A 20568-nucleotide genomic window follows, 5' to 3' on the forward strand; every position below is an offset into this window, starting at 1 on the left:
CAATTGCTTTTCCTTTTTTAATGTTGGAGCTAATCTACCCGAAATCTTGTTATTTCCTTACAGCATCATCCTGATAAATCAAATTCGTCAAAGTTCTACCTATGATTCAGTCCTCTTCATGGTATGTATATTGATATTTCATTGGAAATGCACTTCATTGAAATGTACGTTATTACATGCACGTTTATCATTTACTGATGGTAAATTCTGTATTCTGATTGGTCAGTCATGCAATAATTATCCTGTATTACATAAAATACATTGCCCCGTGGTCCCCATTTGGGGTTCCCCAGGGGGCCCTATTTTAAGAAATCTCTCAAATTTTCTCTACAACCGGAAGTGACAGAGCTCTCAGTTATTGCTATAGGATTAATTCAATTCATTTATTTCATTCTTCTTTTCCAACAAAACATGACACATAATAAATCTGAAGATGTAATGCCGCGGCCGAGCCCAGCCCCGCTTCAGTGTAAACGCGCAAAAGGTCAAATGCGAGGCCAAAATTGGCCTCGCATTTGGCCTCGCTCTGGAGGTGGTCTCGGCCGCGGCTCGGCCGCGGCCGAGCCCGGCCTCTTCTTGGTGTAAACGCAAACTGGGCCAATTGAGCGGCCAATTTTAGTCTGGCTTCCAGACCCTCTGCCCGTACTATTTCGCTATTCACGATATTAACCCCCTCAACGTGGAAAACTAGTATAGTTTAAGGTGGTTTTGTCCTGCAAAGGATTTTTCCTTCGGCAAAGGCCTTTGCCCGAACGGCGACTTCGTGGCCACGGAATCCAGTTGGCAAAGGGGCTGAAAACCAGGCTATACCAAATTGCGTTTGTTTACAAGCAGAGCACCACTACGAAAAAATACTGAAAGGTTTGAATTAAAAGCGCGGCCGAGCCCAGCAGTGTAAACGGACAAAATTGCGAGGCTCGGCCGCGCAATTGAGGCCGGGCTCGGCCGCGGCCGAGCCCCGCAAATTTTGTCCGTTTACACTGCCGGGCTCGGCCGCGCTTTTGATTCAAACCTTTCAATATTTTGTCGTAGTGGCGCTCTGCTTGTAAACAAACGCAATTTGGTATAGCCTGGTTTTCAGCCCCTTTGCCAACTGGATTCCGTGGCCACGAAGTCGCCGTTCGGGCAAAGGCCTTTGCCGAAGAAAAAATCCTTTGCAGGACAAAACCACCTTAGATTATACTAGTTTTCGTCGTTGAGGGGGTTAATATCGTGAATAGCGAAATAGTAGGGCAGAGGGTCTGGAAGCCAGACTAAAATTGGCCGCGCATTTGGCCCAGTTTGCGTTTACACTGGTTCACACCAAAGATAGTTAAGCGTCTTTGGTTTACATCAAGAAGAGGCCGGGCCCTCGGCCGCGGCTCGGCCGCGGCCGAGACCACCTCCAGAGCGTGGCCAAATGCGGGGCCTTTTGCGCGTTTACACTGAAATGAAGGAGGGCTGGGGCCGCCGCCGAGCCTCGCACTGTAAACGGGGTCCAAGTAATCGTCTATCTTAGTACTTGACATTGGGCTCGATACGCTGATTTCCTATGTAGCTGCTATGGGATTTGCAATCTTTGGATTGTACATGTTATCAACACGAACAAAGAAAATTGTATTATGCGGTATGATTTTCGTTTGTCTGGTCATGGACCTACTACGCATGGATATTCATCGCTCGTTAATTAATTCATGCACCTGTTTCTGTCAAAAGCGTCACAAAACCATTTTAAGCGTGCTTTCCTGCATTGATCTTATCATCACCGCCGACAACCAGCCTGGATAAAATCAAGACGGCGCTTTGAAAAATCTAAAGACTGCATGCGCAGAAGATAGTACTTCCCTTAAATCAAGAAAAATGCATGTGCAGTTGTAGTGTACATTGGGAAATTATCGCTCAAGTAATTTCATTTGCGAAATGCGCGTACTTTACAAGAGAAAGCAATTATTTTGGCAGGTTGGTTGTGATTTGTAATCTAATTTTTCCCATTTTTTTCGCACATTGTTCCTGAGTAAACATGGACAGTAACCGTAGATGACATGTATGTCCTATCCTTAGGCCGTGATACATGCTTGTCCACAAGTGTCCACTTCAGTAATTTTCAATTTTGTGACAGGAAAACTGTCATGTTTTCGGGGTTGCTGCTCCCTTTCATCGGTATCATAGGCGTACCCAGGATTTTTTAGAGGGGGGTGTTCAGTGGCGTACCGTGGGTCAAGACATGGGGGGGGGGGGCGCACCTCATGGAAGCAACATCAGAATTGCATAACTGTACAATTAAATGCGAGCGAGCGGAGCGAGCGAGCTTGAAAATTTTGACAGTTTTACAGTCCCCAAACTGCCGTTTTTATATGTATATAATTATATATATATATATATATATATAGTATTTGCTTTGGAAATTAAGGGGGTTGCACCGGGTGCAACTGCTGGCAGTTGCTGGCAGTAACATCAGGAGAATGGCATAACGATTAAATGCGAGCGAGCGAAGCGAGCGAGCTTGAAAATTTTGACATTTTAAGTCCCCAAACTGCCGTTGGCAGCTATATTTTTTCGCTATAGAAATTAAGGGGAGGGGGTGCACCGGGCGCAACTGCTGGCAATTACTGACAGCAACATCAGGAGAATTGCATAACGATAAAATGCGAGCGAGCGAAGCGAGCGAGCTTGAAAATTTTGACATTACCCCAAACTGCCGTTTGTAGCTATATTTCTTCGCTTTAGAAATTAAGGGGATGGGGCGCACCGGGCGCAACTGCTGGCAATTACTGACAACAACATCAGGAGAATTGCATAACGATTAAATGCGAGCGAGCGAAGCGAGCGAGCTTGAAAATTTTGACATTTTACAGTCCCCAAACTGCCGTTGGCAGCTATATTTTTTAGCTTTAGAAATTAAGGGGAGGGGGTGCACCGGGCGCAACTGCTGGCAATTACTGACAGCAACATCAGGAGAATTGCATAACGTTAAATGCGAGCGAGCGAAGCGAGCGAGCTTGAAAATTTTGACATTTTACAGTCCCCAAACTGCCGTTTTTAGTATTTGCTTTGGAAATTAAGGGGGTTGCACCGGGTGCAACTGCTGGCAGTTGCTGGCAGTAACATCAGGAGAATGGCATAACGATTAAAGGCATACAGTCGTCGCAGGCGATTCGCAGCTCAGTAGAAAAGCACGACAAGCTGCTCCCCCCGTTATAGTACCCCCGTATGTACCGAATGCCGAACACGACGCTACGCAGCGCACCAGCGAAAAACCAGTGGGGCACGAGAGCCGTGCGAGCCGTCCACTGTAATATCAACATGGACGCCCGAATACCTACCGAATGGGACCGAATGGGTGCACGCACAAAACCGCACAACCAGCCATGCGCATGAAAATCTCTCCTACCGGTCGCGGCGACACAACAGTAGAGCTGTGTGGTGTACGTACGTACGTATCTGGCTCCAGTCTCTGTTTATTTGCACTATGGTGCCAATTTCAGCAATCTAAGCAATAATATTTTAAAATGTCTGAAAATATTATATAACAATATTTTAAATTATTCATATATTATTTTGTTTAATATTTGGTATTTATAAATATGCTTTGATGAAGAAATATTAAAACTCTAAGCTTCATGTATAGCAAGTTGCAATGCATATGGCCATATGGCAGGTTGTTTTGATCTCATCGTGCAATATAGTCTGCAGCGTCAGCTGTGTTATACGTACAGTACGTTGGGCCGGATCGTAACATAACAAAGTTGATATAAAGTCGTCGGTACCGGTGTGTCAATATCAATAATGTGTGTGGTATGCGTGTACTGTTTACAATAAAAAGTGCTGTACTGTTTCGGCTTAGCCTCGGCTTTGGTTTAGTAATGAAACCTCACAATGGAGATCAAACAGCCGTCCAACTCGAGGAAACGTATCTACTTGTTTGACGCTATCGATCGACGAGTGGAGAACTCAGAGAGACGTGTTCTTAGTATGCTTAGGACAAGTACAAAGAGACCAGTGGCAGAGGGGGAAGCTTCAGCGTCAGCGTGCCGATGAAAAATTTGCTTTTCACTTGCTGGAGTTGCATGAACAGTTTTGCAGGAATTTAGAATGTGCAAATTCGTGTTATGCATGCACGGTGTAATTGTAATGCCACGGCTTACGCCAATCAAGCAACCCCAGCTGGCCAAGTCAACAACTTCAAGGAATCCAGATCCAGATGATGTGTAAGTAACGTTAGAAGTCTATTAGACCTACATGAATCAATGATTGAAGTGGAATGACTTTTTCTAATCTATCAGTAACTTTAGGGCCTTTGGTTTTGCGTTTGATCGACAAGTAGGCCTATTTTTCTATGCATAATTCCGTGAAAAACTTCTCTAAGTTCTCATTGATTAGGTATATGTCAAATTATGATAACGCCGTAATCGAAATGACATTTGCTGGGTCAGTTTATCGCTTCTTAAAAACTGACCCAGCAGTAGGTAGCAAATGTCATTAGTCCCTTTAAATGAGAAGTGTTTCATATCAATCATATTATGCAAATTCCCCAAGAATATGATTTAGGATTTGCAAATGAATTTTAAATATTTGAATAGATCTATCGCAAGCTCCATCATACATGTAGACTAACCCAATAGATCTGGTAGAACTCTAACGTTAAACAGGGGAACTTAGGTTAGATGAGAGATCTAACAATAGATTCTAGTTTAGGACCTACTTTGACTTGAAGTTAAGTTGGCTGGTGCCTGGCGGCCTGCTGTGCGGCCGTACACACCGTGTACGTACGTACAATATGTATGTAAGTCGAACGTACACTGTCAGTGTACGTAAAGCAATGTAAAGCACAGGTCATAGCCATACATACTGTACTACATTGTAGTAATTTGCCAAAAGTGCAAGCTACGCTCACATGGCATAGGTAGAAACCAATCGTAACACAATAGCTCGTCTTTGTGCGTGAACCAAAAATGATTATTATTGGTTAAGCTTAAAGTTTACACCCACACGGGAAAATCTCGAATTTTTGGGCTTGGGCCTATCGACATTCGGAATATCAGAGAATTTAGAGATATATTTATTTTTGTATTCATGTAGGTACAATTGTACATTCCATTTGGGGGTTTAGCATGAGATTTTGTTAATCAGAGTAAGACAGTCAAAACTGGTTGAATTGCTTGAGTGAGCGTGAGTCTCACGCTCAATGTGTGCGAGTTGATTAGATATAGATTTTAGACATAATTTACTGAAGATGATGAAACGGTATGTCGGTTGGTGCACGGCCCCCTTCTACCATGACCACAGGTACACTGTGCAGTGCAACTGTAGCCGTTGGCCCTGCACGGGCACAGTCGCTTCCCCGTCCGGAATTTACACACGCCAGGGCAAGTACATGATACAGGGTCTCCGACCCAATCGTCCGCGTTCAGAATAGACAACTCGGCGGTAATATCCGCTACCCATGACGATGTGTCATCGTCCATGATGGCCACCCTATCTATAATGTGGTCTGCACTCACTAGTCTGATCTGATCTGACGATTAATAGATTACAGTATAGTTGACGAGTGACGACGATCGACGATGCGATGAACAGAAGGCGTAGTCGTACGAAGTATAGGCAGCTAGCTAGCTCATGCGAACATCACACAGTACATACAGTATACCATACATTCAATTCACATTACACAAAACGTACTGTCCCGCGCTCAGATAAATCAAGCGAGCAATCGAGATACTATAGCGCGATACATTGCTTTAGGGATGTCTTGCGCACGCACACAATTTCGCTTCGTAGCAACTTCGGAAGGGAGTATACGTGCTGCCGCCCGCGGCTGAAATATGTCCATGTATCCTCGCGACTGGGTGTCTTTAAATGCGAGCGAGCGAAGCAAGCGAGCTTGAAAATTTTGACATTTTAAGTCCCCAAACTGCCGTTGGCAGCTATATTTTTTCGCTTTAGAAATTAAGGGGAGGGGGTGCACCGGGCGCAACTGCTGGCAATTACTGACAGCAACATCAGGAGAATTGCATAACGATAAAATGCGAGCGAGCGAAGCGAACGAGCTTGAAAATTTTGACATTACCCCAAACTGCCGTTTGTAGCTATATTTTTTCGCTTTAGAAATTAAGGGGATGGGGCGCACCGGGCACAACTGCTGGCAATTACTGACAACAACATCAGGAGAATTGCATAACGATTAAATGCGAGCGAGCGAAGCGAGCGAGCTTGAAAATTTTGACCTTTTACAGTCCCCAAACTGCCGTTTGTAGCTATATATAATAATATATGTATATATATATATATATATATATATATAGATATATATATATAATTGCTTTTGAAATTAAGGGGGTTGCACCGGGTGCAACTGCTGGCAGTTGCTGGCGATTAAACGCGAGCGAGCGAAGCGAGCGAGCTTGAAAATTTTGACATTTTAAGTCCCCAAACTGCCGTTGGCAGCTATATTTTTTAGCTTTAGAAATTAAGGGGAGGGGGTGCACCGGGCGCAACTGCTGGCAATTACTGACAGCAACATCAGGAGAATTGCATAACGTTAAATGCGAGCGAGCGAAGCGAGCGAGCTTGAAAATTTTGACATTTTACAGTCCCAAAACTGCCGTTTGTAGCTATATTTTTTCGCCTTAGAAATTAAGGGGAGGGGCGCACCGGGCGCAACTGCTGGCAATTACTGACAGCAACATCAGGAGAATTGCATAACGATTAAATGCGAGCGAGCGAAGCGAGCGAGCTTGAAAATTTTGACATTTTACAGTCCCGAAACTGCCGTTTGTAGCTATATTTTTTCGCTTTGGAAATTCGGGGGGGGGGGGGGGGCGCACCGGGCGCAACTGCTGGCAATTACTGGCAGTAACATCAGGAGAATGGCATAACGGTTAAAATGCGAGCGAGCGAAGCGAGCGAGCTTGAAAATTTTGACATTTTACCGTCCAAAAACTGTCGTTTGTAGCTACATGTATATTTGAAGGGTTTGTTTGCAAAAACCGATAAGTCCATTTTTGAAGATTTTGAAGTACGATCTCTGTCATAAAGTACAAAATAATACCTTTTCAATGATATATTGGTCACTACATATAAAGGTATATTTTTGAAGTTATGGTCAAAAGAAGCAAAAATTTTCTTATTATTCTCTTTATTTTTCTTGACCTTTAATCGCAAATATCTCCATTTGGCAAATATGGACTTATCGGTTTTTGCAAACAAACTCTTCATTTTTTTCGCATTGGAGGGAGGGGACGCCCGGTGCGCCCCCTGGATCCGCCACTGGTAGTCAAGGGTGTCGGTTTATGTTCATGATTGGGGGAGGTATGACCAGCGAGGGGGCGTCGAAGTGACCAAGCGGGAGAAGGATGTCCATAATCTGCACTTTATATAGAGCATCCCCTAATTTGTTTGTGTTTGTGAGTGTGTGTGTTTCATACAGATGGAAAAGTTAGGAAATAGCCAAGGTCAAGTCTTATTATTGGCAATGCAAGGCATAGACTAGTATGTAAAACAACACTGCAAAATCAATGATCAAGCTTTGATAGCATAATTATGTGTACAACCTATCAAACATTGCGCAACATTGCAGCGACTCTTTTTGCCATTCCGATATTCTGAGTACACTGCGCACATCCTGCTTGTATTCAAAATGCCAACCAGGAATCACGCTGAATCACAATCTTTTGTCGTTTCCGGGCTTTTTGAACAATGTTATACCTCTTTAATTATATGGTTAAAAGAAATCTTAGAAAAATATCTTCTTTTTTTTCTTGATCATCCTTTCATATCGATTTCAAAAGCAGTTTACTAACCCTTGAATTACCATTTTCGTAGGTTTTTTCTTTCTTTTTTCCCCTTTTTTTCTTAATCAGCGGATGGGGGGGGGGGGGCACGATGGGGGGGGGGGGGGGCACGTAGTTACCCCCGTAGTTACGCCACTGTTCCTAGACCTAGATATCAAATGAATTTTAGGCGCAATAAAGTCATCCAACCACAATTTGTAGACTCACACTCATTTATCTTTCAGTTTTAACTTTCAGTCATTGAAAAGTTTCATATCTACTATTACTAAAGGTTAACCAAGTCCATGTGCTATTACTAATTACATTGAGTAGCAAGTAACTTGCTACTCCCAGAGCTTCCAGAGCTTGCTGCTTCCAGTAGGCTACTATACTGACTGTACTTGGTATATATAGTCAGTGGCGTATCTAGGGAAAACGGCGCCCGTGGCAAGCGCGAAAATTGCGCCCCTAATTTCTGAAAAAGTATTCAACCCCAACCCCATCCCGGTAGGGACTTTAAAAAAGTCCTCATGATAAATGCTTTTTGAAGCACTTAAGAGGGGTCTTTTGAGGGTGATTTAAATGTATAGGCTACCCTAAATTTTGATATAATAATTTTGGCGAGCGAGCGCAGCAAGCGAGCCGAAAATTTTTATATTTCAGCTTTATACATAACATGGAATTCTTGTCATTTTTGGTTATTAAATCTTCGAATTACAATTCTAATCATAGTGACGGCCTTATAGATAACGATTTGTACCAACAGTGTCCAACCCCATCCCGGTAGGGACTTAAAAAAGTCCACATGATGTGCTTTTTCAAGCACTTATATAGAAGGGGTCTTTTGAGGGTGTTTTAAATGTTATAGATATTGAAGAATTTTGGCGAGCGAGCCGAAAATTTTTGTATTTCAGCTTACAAAACATGGAATTCTTGTCATTTATGGTTATTAAATCTTCGAATGACAATTCTAATCAAGATATAGTCACGGTCTTATAGATAACGATTTATACCAACAGTGTTCAACCCCAATCCCATCCCGGTAGGGACTTAAAAAAAGTCCACTTGATATGCTTTTTCGAGCACTTAAAAGGTTTTTTTTTTAGGGTGATATAAAATCTGATAAATTTTGATAAATTTTGGCGAGCGAGCGCAGCGAGCGAGCCGACAATTTTTGTATTTCACCTTACAAAACATGGAATTCTTGTCATTTTTTGGTTATTAAATCTTACAATATTCTAATCAGGATGTAGTGACGGCTTCATAGATAACCACTTATGCCAACAAACTAAGGACTTGGAAAAATACTCTGAATTACTACGAGTGCCAGTAAGTGAGCCGAAATTTCTATATTTCCACGTCATCATTACGTTTTGTTCTTCTTGTGTTTTGTTTTTTTTTTTTGATAAATTTTGGCGAGCGGGCGCAGAGAGCGAGCCGAAAATGTTTATATTTCAGCGTTACAAAACATGGAATTCATGGAATTCATGTTTTGTTTTTATCTTGTTTGATTTGGTTTTCTGCCCCCCCCCCCCCCCCCCCCCCTTATCCTTCGCCCCGTCCGGGCGAGATTTTCTATTTTCTTCTTCTTTTTTTTTCCTCGTTTTTTTTTTTTTTTTTTTTCACGTGCCCCCTTGCCCCCCCCCCCCCCCCGATACGCCACTGTTGGTAGTTGATACTACTGACTTAGCATGCAATGTGCATATAATAGCATGCATTGTACACACATAATATTACGCATCATACACAATTTACGGTACCGCGTACGGTATAATACCGGTAAACGGTGATTATTATGCGCAATGTATATATCTTCGCAATTCGGTCAGAAAGCAAAGCAGGGATCGGGAGTGTCTACTGTTTGCGCGTCAGCTTCGCGCGCGGTGCAGTAACGTAGTATTAACACGTACTGTACACGAGTTCTTTAGTGCGTATGATATTATGTAACTCCATAATGTATCATCATCCACACAAACATTAAAACAAGGAAGAGAGAGAGAGAGAAAATGAACGCAAAAGAAAGGAAAGGCGGAATTCAAAACGGAAATAAAAGCGGTAAAGACAGCTTTTCTTTCATTTGTCAACATCTAAGCATTGCTGAAGAGGGGTGTTGAATAGCACAAACACCTCCCTTTTGCCCAAGGGGGGTGTTTGAACACCTTAAACACCCCCCTTTTGGCAAAGGGGGGTGTTTGAACACCCAAAACACCCCCCCCCCCCCCTCGGTACGCCCTTGATCGGTATTTATTCAAAGGCAGTTGAGTCTGCAAAGGCACCTCAGCAAAATAAGACCGCAATGAGGGAAATGGTTCTTTTGTCAGTGACGATGCCCGATTGCACAATCGCCATTGTCCAAGCACTTGAATGTATTCATTAAGATGCACATAATCAGGTGGCGGCGGTGATGATGGGATCAAAGAAAGACCTTCGTTACTAGTCCATGTGTGTAATAGGTCCATGGTCTGGTGTGGGTGGACTGACCAAACACGCTACGCACATTGGACCTGCTGCAGTACAGAACGCGTATTATATCACCATGCGCAGTAGTTCTGAAAATATTCTCTCGGGATATAATATTAAGACTCTAAGGAAATGATTTTATGGCTTCCTCGGCAACCTTTATGTAGAAAGGGTTCAAATTTCTCTTCCATCCAAATCAATTGCTTACCCCACAAGACAACGAGATTCATTTCACCCTCCGCGTACTCGCACACTCTTTGCTCAAAAACAATTGTTTTTACCGGACCCAAATTCTGGAATGATCTTCCCGTAGATTCAATCAAAATGTTCTAATATGTTTGTATTTAAACAACAATCAAAATCAATGTTACTTAATGAATATAACATGCCTGTTTAAGAATTATTAACCTGTTATTTGCATTATCCTCATTCAATGCATGGCGGATAAACCTGCAGTGTACGATCGATTTACCTCTGGCATTGTCTGGTTCCAGCGTTTATGCTCCCATTATATAATCACTACACCAGTATTTACATTTTGAACTCGTTATGAACTTATGTGCTCGTATACTTGTGTATCTATATGCTATTTTTAACTCAGTTTTTATTCTTTGGGTTCTTATTCTTTCCTTTTCCTTTTCTTTTCTTTTACTTCTTTTTCCTTGGTATCTTGATATTTTAGTTTTCATAATAGTTTCGTCATTAGTACTTTGTGTCCTATCTCCATTGCATAACAAATTTACACTGGTATTTTTTTTTTCTGGAACCTGCGTTTACAAGCTTTGCTTCTGCGGTTCCATCATATTTCACATGCATGTTATAGATAATTGTCTTATGTGCATAGTATGCTGACAGACTTTCTATTGATGACTCGCTTTATGTTATATTTTGTATCTTGCTTGTTTGTATTCTTTTTGTGATATATAGATGTCAAGTGAAATATGAAAATAAAGGTGCTGGAACTGTTCACTGTGTCTCGAGTGTGTGACCAGTGCAGTTTTAGTTATTCAATTCAATTCAATTGTCAGACAAAGCACATCTCTCTTTCAGATCACCTTGAGAAAGGACCTTGAAGTTACTTCCATCTCCAATATCTATCTGCTTATCACCATCAACTTCTAACCTTCGAGATGGTGGTTGAAGTCTATATCGATCTCAGATCGCAACCCTGCCGATCTCTCCTCATATTTCTGAAGAACACCGATATTCCTTTCGAGATCAAGAACGTCGACTTGGGGCTTGGTAATCCACCTGTTATCTAGTTTTCATAATCGTCAGTTCGTTGTGATTCCGTGTCATATACACCAATTCTGTTTGGGTACTGATTTTATGGTATTTTTTTTTTTTAACTGGGGGTTTCAAGTGTGCCTAACAAAAGATAATTTATGCACTGACGTAGCAACGCACGTGGCTTATTACATAACCCATTGAAAGTATGGGGTCATCCCACGAGACCGACACCCACGAGTTCATACGGTCCACGAGACCGACATCAAAAATAGGTCCATGAGTCGTATAGCCCATGAGTTATACGGCTCACGAGTCATACAGCCCATGAGTTCGACACTACGCACAAAAGGCTCACGAGACCGACACTAAGCAAAGAAAGCCCTTGAGACCACTACGCAATAAAAAGGCTCACAAGACCGACAGTATACGCAAAAGAGGCTCACGACACCGACATTAGGCAAAAAAGCCCACGAGCCCGACACTAGGCAAAGAATGCTCACGAGACCGACAGGATGAACAGCGCCGTCTACATGCCAATTATGAATATGTACCTGTAAAGAGTGTTCCATGAAGGGAAAAATAACATGCTGGCGGGTGCAATTTCGTCACGCTGTCGAGCGAGAGTGTAACTAGTTGGACAGCACCATCTACATATCAGCGACATCAAGTAATATTTCTACACGTGTGTTTTTAGGGGGCAGTTCTTTAACGCTACGGGGAGCGACATTGTTACCGCCTTTTACTTTTTTTTTTTTTTATTGATATGTTCTCTTCATGGGACCCCCCGCCCCCCCCCCAAAAAAAATAATAACAAATAAAAGAGGACAAGAACGATGTATGGTTTGATTTTTATTGCCATCGTGCTATTTTTGATAGACTTTCCTAATTTCCAGCTACAGAAGATGGGCAGGATGTAAGGTCTTTTCTTTTTTTTCTTTTTGCCTTTTCTTTATCACTTCACTAGTTAAGTAGGCCTTATTAGATATCCTACCCGCCTAGTCAAACGTTTTAGAGTTCAATTTATAATTTTCTCTGTAAATATAATGTATAACATCAAATGAATGAAAACGTTTAATATCGCATCGATTTACCCCGATTTGTGGCTTGTGTTTGTAAAATTATTCTCCACAAAACGGTACATTTTTTATGAAACAAATGTCTGCTTTCATGGATGCATCTTCTTTTTCCTAATCCTTAATGCTACCTTAATAGACAACTTCACAGATGACTACGCCCCCTCCAGATCATGTAAAACAAGTGTGCACTGAGACATTGACCATTTTGTGAAATATTTCCTTGTGAACTTCATTTCACAGCTGGATGTTTCACTAAAGTAGGTTGATCTGAATGTCCACATCAATTTATTTTTTTCCCCTAGGTATAAAGTGAATATGTGTTTTGTGGAAAGGGAAACGAGGGTGATTGGGCATTTTTGAAATTAATGTGGAAAGATCTAATGCACACTTTCTCTGAATTTTGTTTATTTTTCACAAACACTCACACACGTAAACACAATTAAAGATCTTGAACATTTCAGGGGTGAAGGAGTGCAAATGACGGGGTAACACCCAAGCAACTCTCCTTTTCAATCTCTAATATCTTAATCCCTTATGCCAATATCTAGACACCCTATACAATTAATTGGTCTATAGGTGGCGTTGTTCATCCTGTCGGTCTCGTGGGCATTCTTTGCCTAGTATCGTTCTTGTGAGCCTCTTTTGCGTAGTGTCGGTCTCATGGGCTTTGTTTACGTAGTGTCGGTCTCGTGAGCCTTTTGTGCATAATGTCGAACTCATGGGCTGTATAACTCTTGGGCCTATCTTACTTGATGTCGAACTCGTGGGCTGTAAAGTGGGCTGTATGACTTGTGAGCTATATGACTCGTGGGCTGTATGACTAGTGGGTGTCGGTCTAGTGACGTGCACCCGAAAGTGCTTTTGTTCTTCTTTGGAAGTCCCCCAATTATGGCCGCCATAAATGAAAGTGCTGTGAAGTCGGATTTATCTATTGCAGGTACATAATGTCGTCGCGCTGTAAACGCTATAAGTCAAAAGCCTTCTTTTATCGATAAAATATACGTTTTTATGAGTATGTCAACTGTTCTCACGGAATGCCTTGCGTTTGAGGGAAATCAAATTACATGTCGTCCAGCGTCCAGGCCACCACTACTGAACTACGTTGTTGGTAATAAGTGATATGCCTGGAGACTGAAATGCGAATGTGTTCAAAGAGTGAGGACTTCGGACGAACGATGGATGGGCTTCCAGTCGCGACACCACGCCATCCGCCCTTGGTTCAATACAAGCCTTAGTTGAACAGGATATCTTTTAGACCCAGCACTGTTCCCTTTACTCGGATTGTGTTACTTTCTTCGTCACTCGTAAATTAGACAGTCGTCCAAGAAAAAATATTTTTTTGCCTCTTTGTGACTTTTATTGAGAGAGTGTAAGAGGGAAAAAAAAATCCTTAATGCTGACCTGGAACGCACATTTCCTTTCTTCTAATTGTTTTCTTGTTTTGTAGTTGTTGTGTTGTTGTTGTTTTTTTTTGTGTGTGATTTGCGCAATAAGAAGCAAAGCAGTACTATTGGTATGAGTATCATAATCATTATTATTATTTTATTACATCTCCTCTGCTCCATTTCTTTCAGTGTTAAATTTTAAAAAGAAAGCCAATGTGAACATTCGTAATGTTTTTTATGTTTGGGTTTATTTTTTCAAGTCTCACTCTTCCTTACCCTTCCTTCGATACAGGAGAACAGAAGAAACCAGAGTTCGCCGAGATAACACCACTGCAGACAGTACCTGCAATAAAGGATGGAGATTTCAGCATGGGAGAAACGTACGATAGATAAGACTCAATTTCTTCGAGAGGACGGTAGTTTATTTTCATCATCAAAACGAGATAGAATTTGAAGCTGATCGTATTTCATTCGATCGTTTCGAATCATGACGGCAACCCAAGTGTAACAGCTCAACAGAAATTTTGTCATGTTCCGTCCCTTTAAAAGGGAGCTGCATTGTTTGTAACAAAACAAAATTGAGTTTCATCAAAATAGAATAATTGCGAGGAAACTATTTTGAACGAAGGCATGAATACCAGCGAGAGACGCTGTCTTTCAACAGAGCCTACAGCAAAGTAAAACTAAAAAAAAAAAACTACTTTCGCATAACTTCATTATCCCATTAGTAACTGAAACGCCCGAAACCGCCTGTCTTATTATTCCCTAAAACGTCCGAATATTGCCCTTCCACTTTTTTTTTTTAATAGTTTTATCAGGGTGGTTTTATGCTCTACCATTTTTATCGTTCTCATGTAGAATATGAATAATTACGTACTTTGAAAGACGTCAAAGGTCAACAAAAGTATGTCAGAATTATTTTTATGACTCTCCATACTTTTAGTAAAGTCTTCATAGGCTTTCAAATAAGCATAGCTTCTGATAGAGAAAAATGCAAATAGTCAGAGTCAGTGAGCTACTTTACATCATAACTGATCATTTAGAAAATTGAGCAATGAGAGTGATATTGCTGTACCTTCCTGGGAACCATAGACTATTATCTACGGTATCTTCAAGGTTAACACCACTTCACATCATTTTCTAGTTTTCAACTTAGCGGATTTCTTTACCCATGCATGTTGGCAGGATGTTGTTGTGTTTTATTTTTTTCGTCCAAAAAGAACAACTTGGTGTTCTTAGCCCATTCTTGATTTTTCTTGTTATTAATAACACAGTTTTTGACATGACATTTTGCTCCTTCGACAATATTTTCTCAGGTCTTATTTCCTTTAGGGACTTAGGGTTAGGGACGTAAGAGGGTTTTAGGCTTAGTTTGATATGAGGATTAAACTAAGTTTCTTGCTAGAATTCTTGCTTGGCTTATCGTGCAAATATTTCATGGGAGCAATTATCGCAGGAGCAAAATGTCATGGAACCGACACATATTTGTCTTGAACAAGTTGAGTGTTTTGCGTTCGTCTGTCATCATGGCTGTATCTACGCATTGTTTCGCATCGTATTGCATTGTTTCGCTCTGCAAACAACAAAACAAAAACAAACGACCAGAGCCTGCATTTGAAACATATTGTAGAGGATTATTCTTTCGATAATTGTAACCACAGTACCACTCAAATTTTTCTCTTTATTGTTACTCGTCCTCAAAATACTCCTCATTAACTGACATCAGAATCGCCATCATTCGCTACCTGACGACCAAGTACGCTGACAAAGTGACGGATCACTGGTACCCAAAAGATCTCGAGAAAAGGGCACGTGCAGACGAGTATTTGTCCTTCCACCATTCGGGAACCAGGGGTGGTTGTAGAGGCATCTTCGTAACGGAGGTATGGGAGCAGGAATTTATCATCGAATAATGATGGACTGCCACATGCCACGAAAGCATCAGTACAATGTAGAAACTGAATTCAACTGCGTGAGTGGTTGTCTACGCTTTGGACGCTTTGAATAAGCAAAGACTGTATTACGTTTTATCAATAGTCCGGGGTATTCTTGCCATTCAATGTTGAATTAAAAATAAAAAACAGCGGTAAATTTCCAATCCTCGGTGTTACGAGCTCCTTCGAATCATACATATCTAGGTAATTTATGAAATAATATTTCGCATTGTCGAGTAACAAAAAAGAGATCCCCAATCCACAGGATAGGTCTCTAATAGTGTGTCAACGGCGGAGAACTTGCATTAGTCCTTGCTATTTGATTCCTCTTTGATCTAATTACATTTTGCAATAATGCATAAAATGTAAGGAGATACATGTATCACTATTTTCCCCAATAAACCAGAACTGTAGACGGTTCAGTCTAGAAACAATTTTTATCAAAAGTATTGTTCACATTTTGTAAATTTGACAATACTTGACATAAATCATGCCGATTCAAATTTTTACATTGGTTGTTTCTGCCCCTAACTCAAATCTTGCCATTCAAAGCCATTTTGAAGAACTAAAGCTGGGTTTTGTTTCATCTGGAAATGGTAAATAATGCCTTTAAAAACGGTTTCACTATAGCCCTGCATATTTCCATCTGTCAATTAGAAATCCCTCACATTAGATTAAGATTGGCTTTAAATGGAGTTTATGAAATATTTTTGATACCGGTAAAATGTAGCACTAATGATATTTATCATCTGTCTTCAAATGCAAGACTTACAAGTGGTGATGTCAAAATTTCGTAGTAAACCACATCACTATAAATCAGGCACCATAGAGACAGCGCGCAAAATGACTAACTGGTAACTCTTGGGATCATAACAACCACTCTCTTTGTTTGATTATTGCATTTAAAGTAGGGTATATATAAGTTTTACATCAAACTAAGACAACCTGCACTGAGTTGTGAGGCGTTCCGACAGGATCCCGAGTTCGTATCGGTAGCACATGTTGGAGCGATGCTCAGCCGAAGATGATTGTGCTCTAGGATTGGGGTTAGAGTTTACTCAGTTTATTTCCCTAGGAAACCGAGATCAACGTTACCCTAACTCTATCCCTAACCATAGCCCTAATCCTAAACTGAGTAAACTCTAACCCTAATCCTAAAGCATATTCATATCTTCGGCTGACCATTGCTCCAACGTATGCCACCATTCGTAACACTTGTCTGTCGCCCTCTTTATACAGGTGCTTGTCCCATTGCTCACGGGCAAGACAGCGTCTGAGGAGCGTTTCCAGCAGGATTTGGAAAACCTCACGACACAGCTCGACAAACTAGAGAGGGCGTTCTTGAGGGATAATAAATTCCTCCTTGGCGACGAGATTTCCATTGCAGACGTCCTTGCTGTCCCAGAGGTATTTTAGTTATCGGCCAGCTTGCGATGGTTATAACTTGTTATTCCGAAGATTCGCTTTTCCGAAGGTTCGTTAAAGGGACTGTACAGTACTGGTTAAGGTGGAGATTCATGTTTTGAACATTCCTAAGTGAGATAATGAGAAACATCTTTTGAAATATGAAAGAGCATATAATTTTAAGAAGGATTCAACATTATTTGATGAAAATTGGTTTTCAATTGGCTGAGATATCCCCCAAAAAGTGATAATAATAAAAGGCAACAGGCCACACCTTTTATTAGGATCTCTTTGTTTCACCTTGTTTTTGGATATCTCAACCATTTCAAAACCGATTTTCATCAAATAAACTTTTGCTACCCCTTAGAATTGCGCTGTGGCATAGTGGATAAGACTCCCGACTCCCGATCGGAGGACCCGAGTTCGAATCCCGCCCAGTGCTGACGTCCTTGGACAAGATGTTTTTACCCACTCTGTCCCTCTCGACCCAGGTGTATAAATGGGTACCTGGCAACGCTAGGGTAATAATAATAGCAGGGCCCTCTGGTAGAGCAGTGGCAACACAATTAATTTGTGTAAATGTATTGTTTTCCTCTTCTAAACCATTTATTCTTCTACTTCTTCTTCTTCTTCTTCTTCTTCTTCTTCTTCTGTTTTTTTTTTTTTTTTTTTTGGGGGGGGGGAGGTGGTAGAAAGGATTTCAGGGAAAGACTGTGATGACCCCTGGTGATGAGTGTGTCGTGGTGAGGGAAGAGATCTATGATTTCGTGATTGTGGCAAGAGAACCCCAGTACAACTTTTGTCACGAAATAATGTTATATCTCCAGAGACACTGCCTAAATTTATTTACAGTAAATGCATGGCTACCCTTTGTACCCACAGCACAGGATATGACACAGAAGGCATTTATAAGCCATGTGCTTTAGAAATTAAATGAAAACATGTAAAGATGAAGGAATTGAGAGAAAAACAAAACATGGACTACAAGGAAATAATCGTACGACTAATTTAATAGATAAATGTTTAAATCCCACACGAACCGAATACATTCCAAATATGGTATTCATTTCAGAAAAAAAGTAAGATTACATTTTGGTAAGAGTATAAAATTTTCAATATTCCGTTTCTCTCATTTGAGATCATATAATTTCTTTGGCGGCGTAACAAATACCATTATTGAACATTTAATTGTGCGCTTTTTAATTTTTATAGGAAAAGAAATGACTAGTTTTGAGCCGTCAATACTTATAAACAGGGAGGTGAGTGTCACCTCCCTGTTATAAATACTATTTCTAGACTTCACTCTGCATTCTAACATCCAATATGCAACATTCGGCATTCAACATCAACGATGCAACCTTTCATCCAGCAATGTAGCTTTTTTATTCTTTTTTTTTCGTCCTACGAAGCATCCCTTCATAGTCTTTCTACCTCTTGTCGTACAATGGCACATTGCACTCTGTGTCCATTGGTTTAGTTAGTAAGTATTACTCTGAACAATAAAGAGTAAACGTCTTCCAAAGTGTCATTTGGAACGTTTTTGCATTAAAGATTTGTAGTCATAACAGATATCACGAATACATGGTTACAGTAGTACAAAAACTCGAGTTTGTCTGTCTTTGGAAATGTCAGTGGCGTAACTACGGTGGGGGGGCATGGGGGGCACGTGCCCCCCCCCCCCCCCATCCGCTGGTAAAAAAAAGAGAGAAAAAAAAAGAAGAAAAAAAAGAAAAAAAAAACCTACCAAAATGGTAATTCAAGGGTTAGTAAACTGCTTTTGAAATCGACATGAAAGGATGATCAAGAAAAAAGATATTTTTCTAAGATTTCTATAGTGAAACATTGTTCAAAAAGCCCGGAGACGACAAAAGATTGTGATTCAGTGTGATTCCTGGTTGGCATTTTGAATACGAGCAGGATGTGCGCAGTGTACTCAGAACATCGGAATGGCAAAAAGAGTCGCTGCAATTGCGCAGTGTGATGTTTGATAGGTTGTACACATTTGCTATCAAAGCTTGATCATTGATTTTGCAGTGTTGCTTTACATACTACTACTAGTCTATATGAAAATGCCTTGCATTGCCAATAATAAGACTTGACCTTGGCTATTTCCTAACTTTTCCATCTATATGAAACACACACACTCACAAACACAAACAAATTAGGGGATGCTCTATATAAAGTGCAGATTTTGGACATCCTTCTCCCGCTTGGTCACTTCGACGCCCCCTCGCTGGTCATACCTCCCCCAATCATAAACATAAACCGACACCCTTGACTACCAGTGGCGGATCCAGGGGGCGCACCGGGCGCCCCCTCCCTCCAAAGCGAAAAAAATATATATGTAGCTACAAACGACAGTTTTTGGACTGTAAAATGTCAAAATTTTCAAGCTCGCTCGCTTCGCTCGCTCGCATTTAATCGTTATGCATTTCTCCTGATGCTGCTGTCAGTAATTGCCAGCAGTTGCGCCCGGTGCGTCCCCTCCCCTTAATTTCCAAAGCGAAAAAATATAGCTACAAACGGCAGTTTGGAGACTGTAAAATGTCAAAATTTTCAAGCTCGCTCGCTTCGCTTCGCTCGCATTTAATCGTTATGCAATTCTCCTGATGTTGCTGTCAGTACTGAACTGCCAGCAGTTGAGCCCGGTGCGCCCCCTCCCCTTAATTTCCAAAGCGAAAAAATATAGCTAAAAACGGCAGTTTTGGGAACATAAAATGTCAAAATTTTCAAGCTCGCTCGCTTCGCTCGCTCGCATTTAACCGTTATATGCCATTCTCCTGATATTACTGCCAGTAATTGCCAGCAGTTGCACCCGGTGCGCCCCCCCCCCCCTTGAATTTCCAAAGCGACAAAATATAGCTACAAACGGCAGTTTGGGGACTGTAAAATGTCAAATTTTCAAGCTCGCTCGCTTCGCTCGCTCGCATTTAATCGTTATGTCATTCTCGTGATGTTACTGCCAGCAACTGCCAGCAGTTGCGCCCGGTGCAACCCCCTTAATTTCCAAAGCATATATATATATATATATATATATTATTACTACTATAAAATGTAAAACTGTAACTGTAAAATGTCAAAATTTTCAAGCTCTCTCGCATTTAATTGTTACGTTATGCAATTCTGATGTTGCTGCCATGAGGTGCCCCCTCCCCCCAATGTCTTGACCCACGGTACGCCACTGGGAAATGTTATACTTCTTTCGTTGTAAGTTATCCTAAACTTGTTACAGCAATGAAATAAATTAGAAACTGGAGCTCCTTAGAAATGCTGCTATCTAATGTACATGTACCTTCATACCTTTCTGCTTTACTTCCTTAGAATATCTTTG

At 41.1% G+C, this 20568-nt stretch overlaps 1 protein-coding gene across 2 annotated transcripts in view; it reads left to right on the forward strand.

Moving 5' to 3' along the window:
* The first annotated feature begins 58 nt into the window (after positions 1-58).
* LOC140228012 (glutathione S-transferase theta-1-like) overlaps positions 59-20568 on the forward strand; it is a 21574-nt gene continuing 1064 nt past the window's right edge. Inside the window, exons 1-5 of one of the 2 annotated variants that reach the window (XM_072308408.1) lie at positions 59-121; positions 11259-11450; positions 14192-14279; positions 15626-15782; positions 17073-17240. In XM_072308408.1, the coding sequence (XP_072164509.1) occupies positions 11339-11450; positions 14192-14279; positions 15626-15782; positions 17073-17240 (525 nt within the window). In that variant the 5' untranslated portion in view covers positions 59-121; positions 11259-11338. Of the gene's footprint in view, positions 122-3990; positions 4188-11258; positions 11451-14191; positions 14280-15625; positions 15783-17072; positions 17241-20568 lie in introns of those variants that run through there. The other variant, XM_072308407.1, reaches the window with a different exon arrangement.

Source organism: Diadema setosum, chromosome 4 (genome assembly GCF_964275005.1).
Source record: "Diadema setosum chromosome 4, eeDiaSeto1, whole genome shotgun sequence".
Classification (NCBI taxonomy): Eukaryota; Metazoa; Echinodermata; class Echinoidea; order Diadematoida; family Diadematidae; genus Diadema; species Diadema setosum.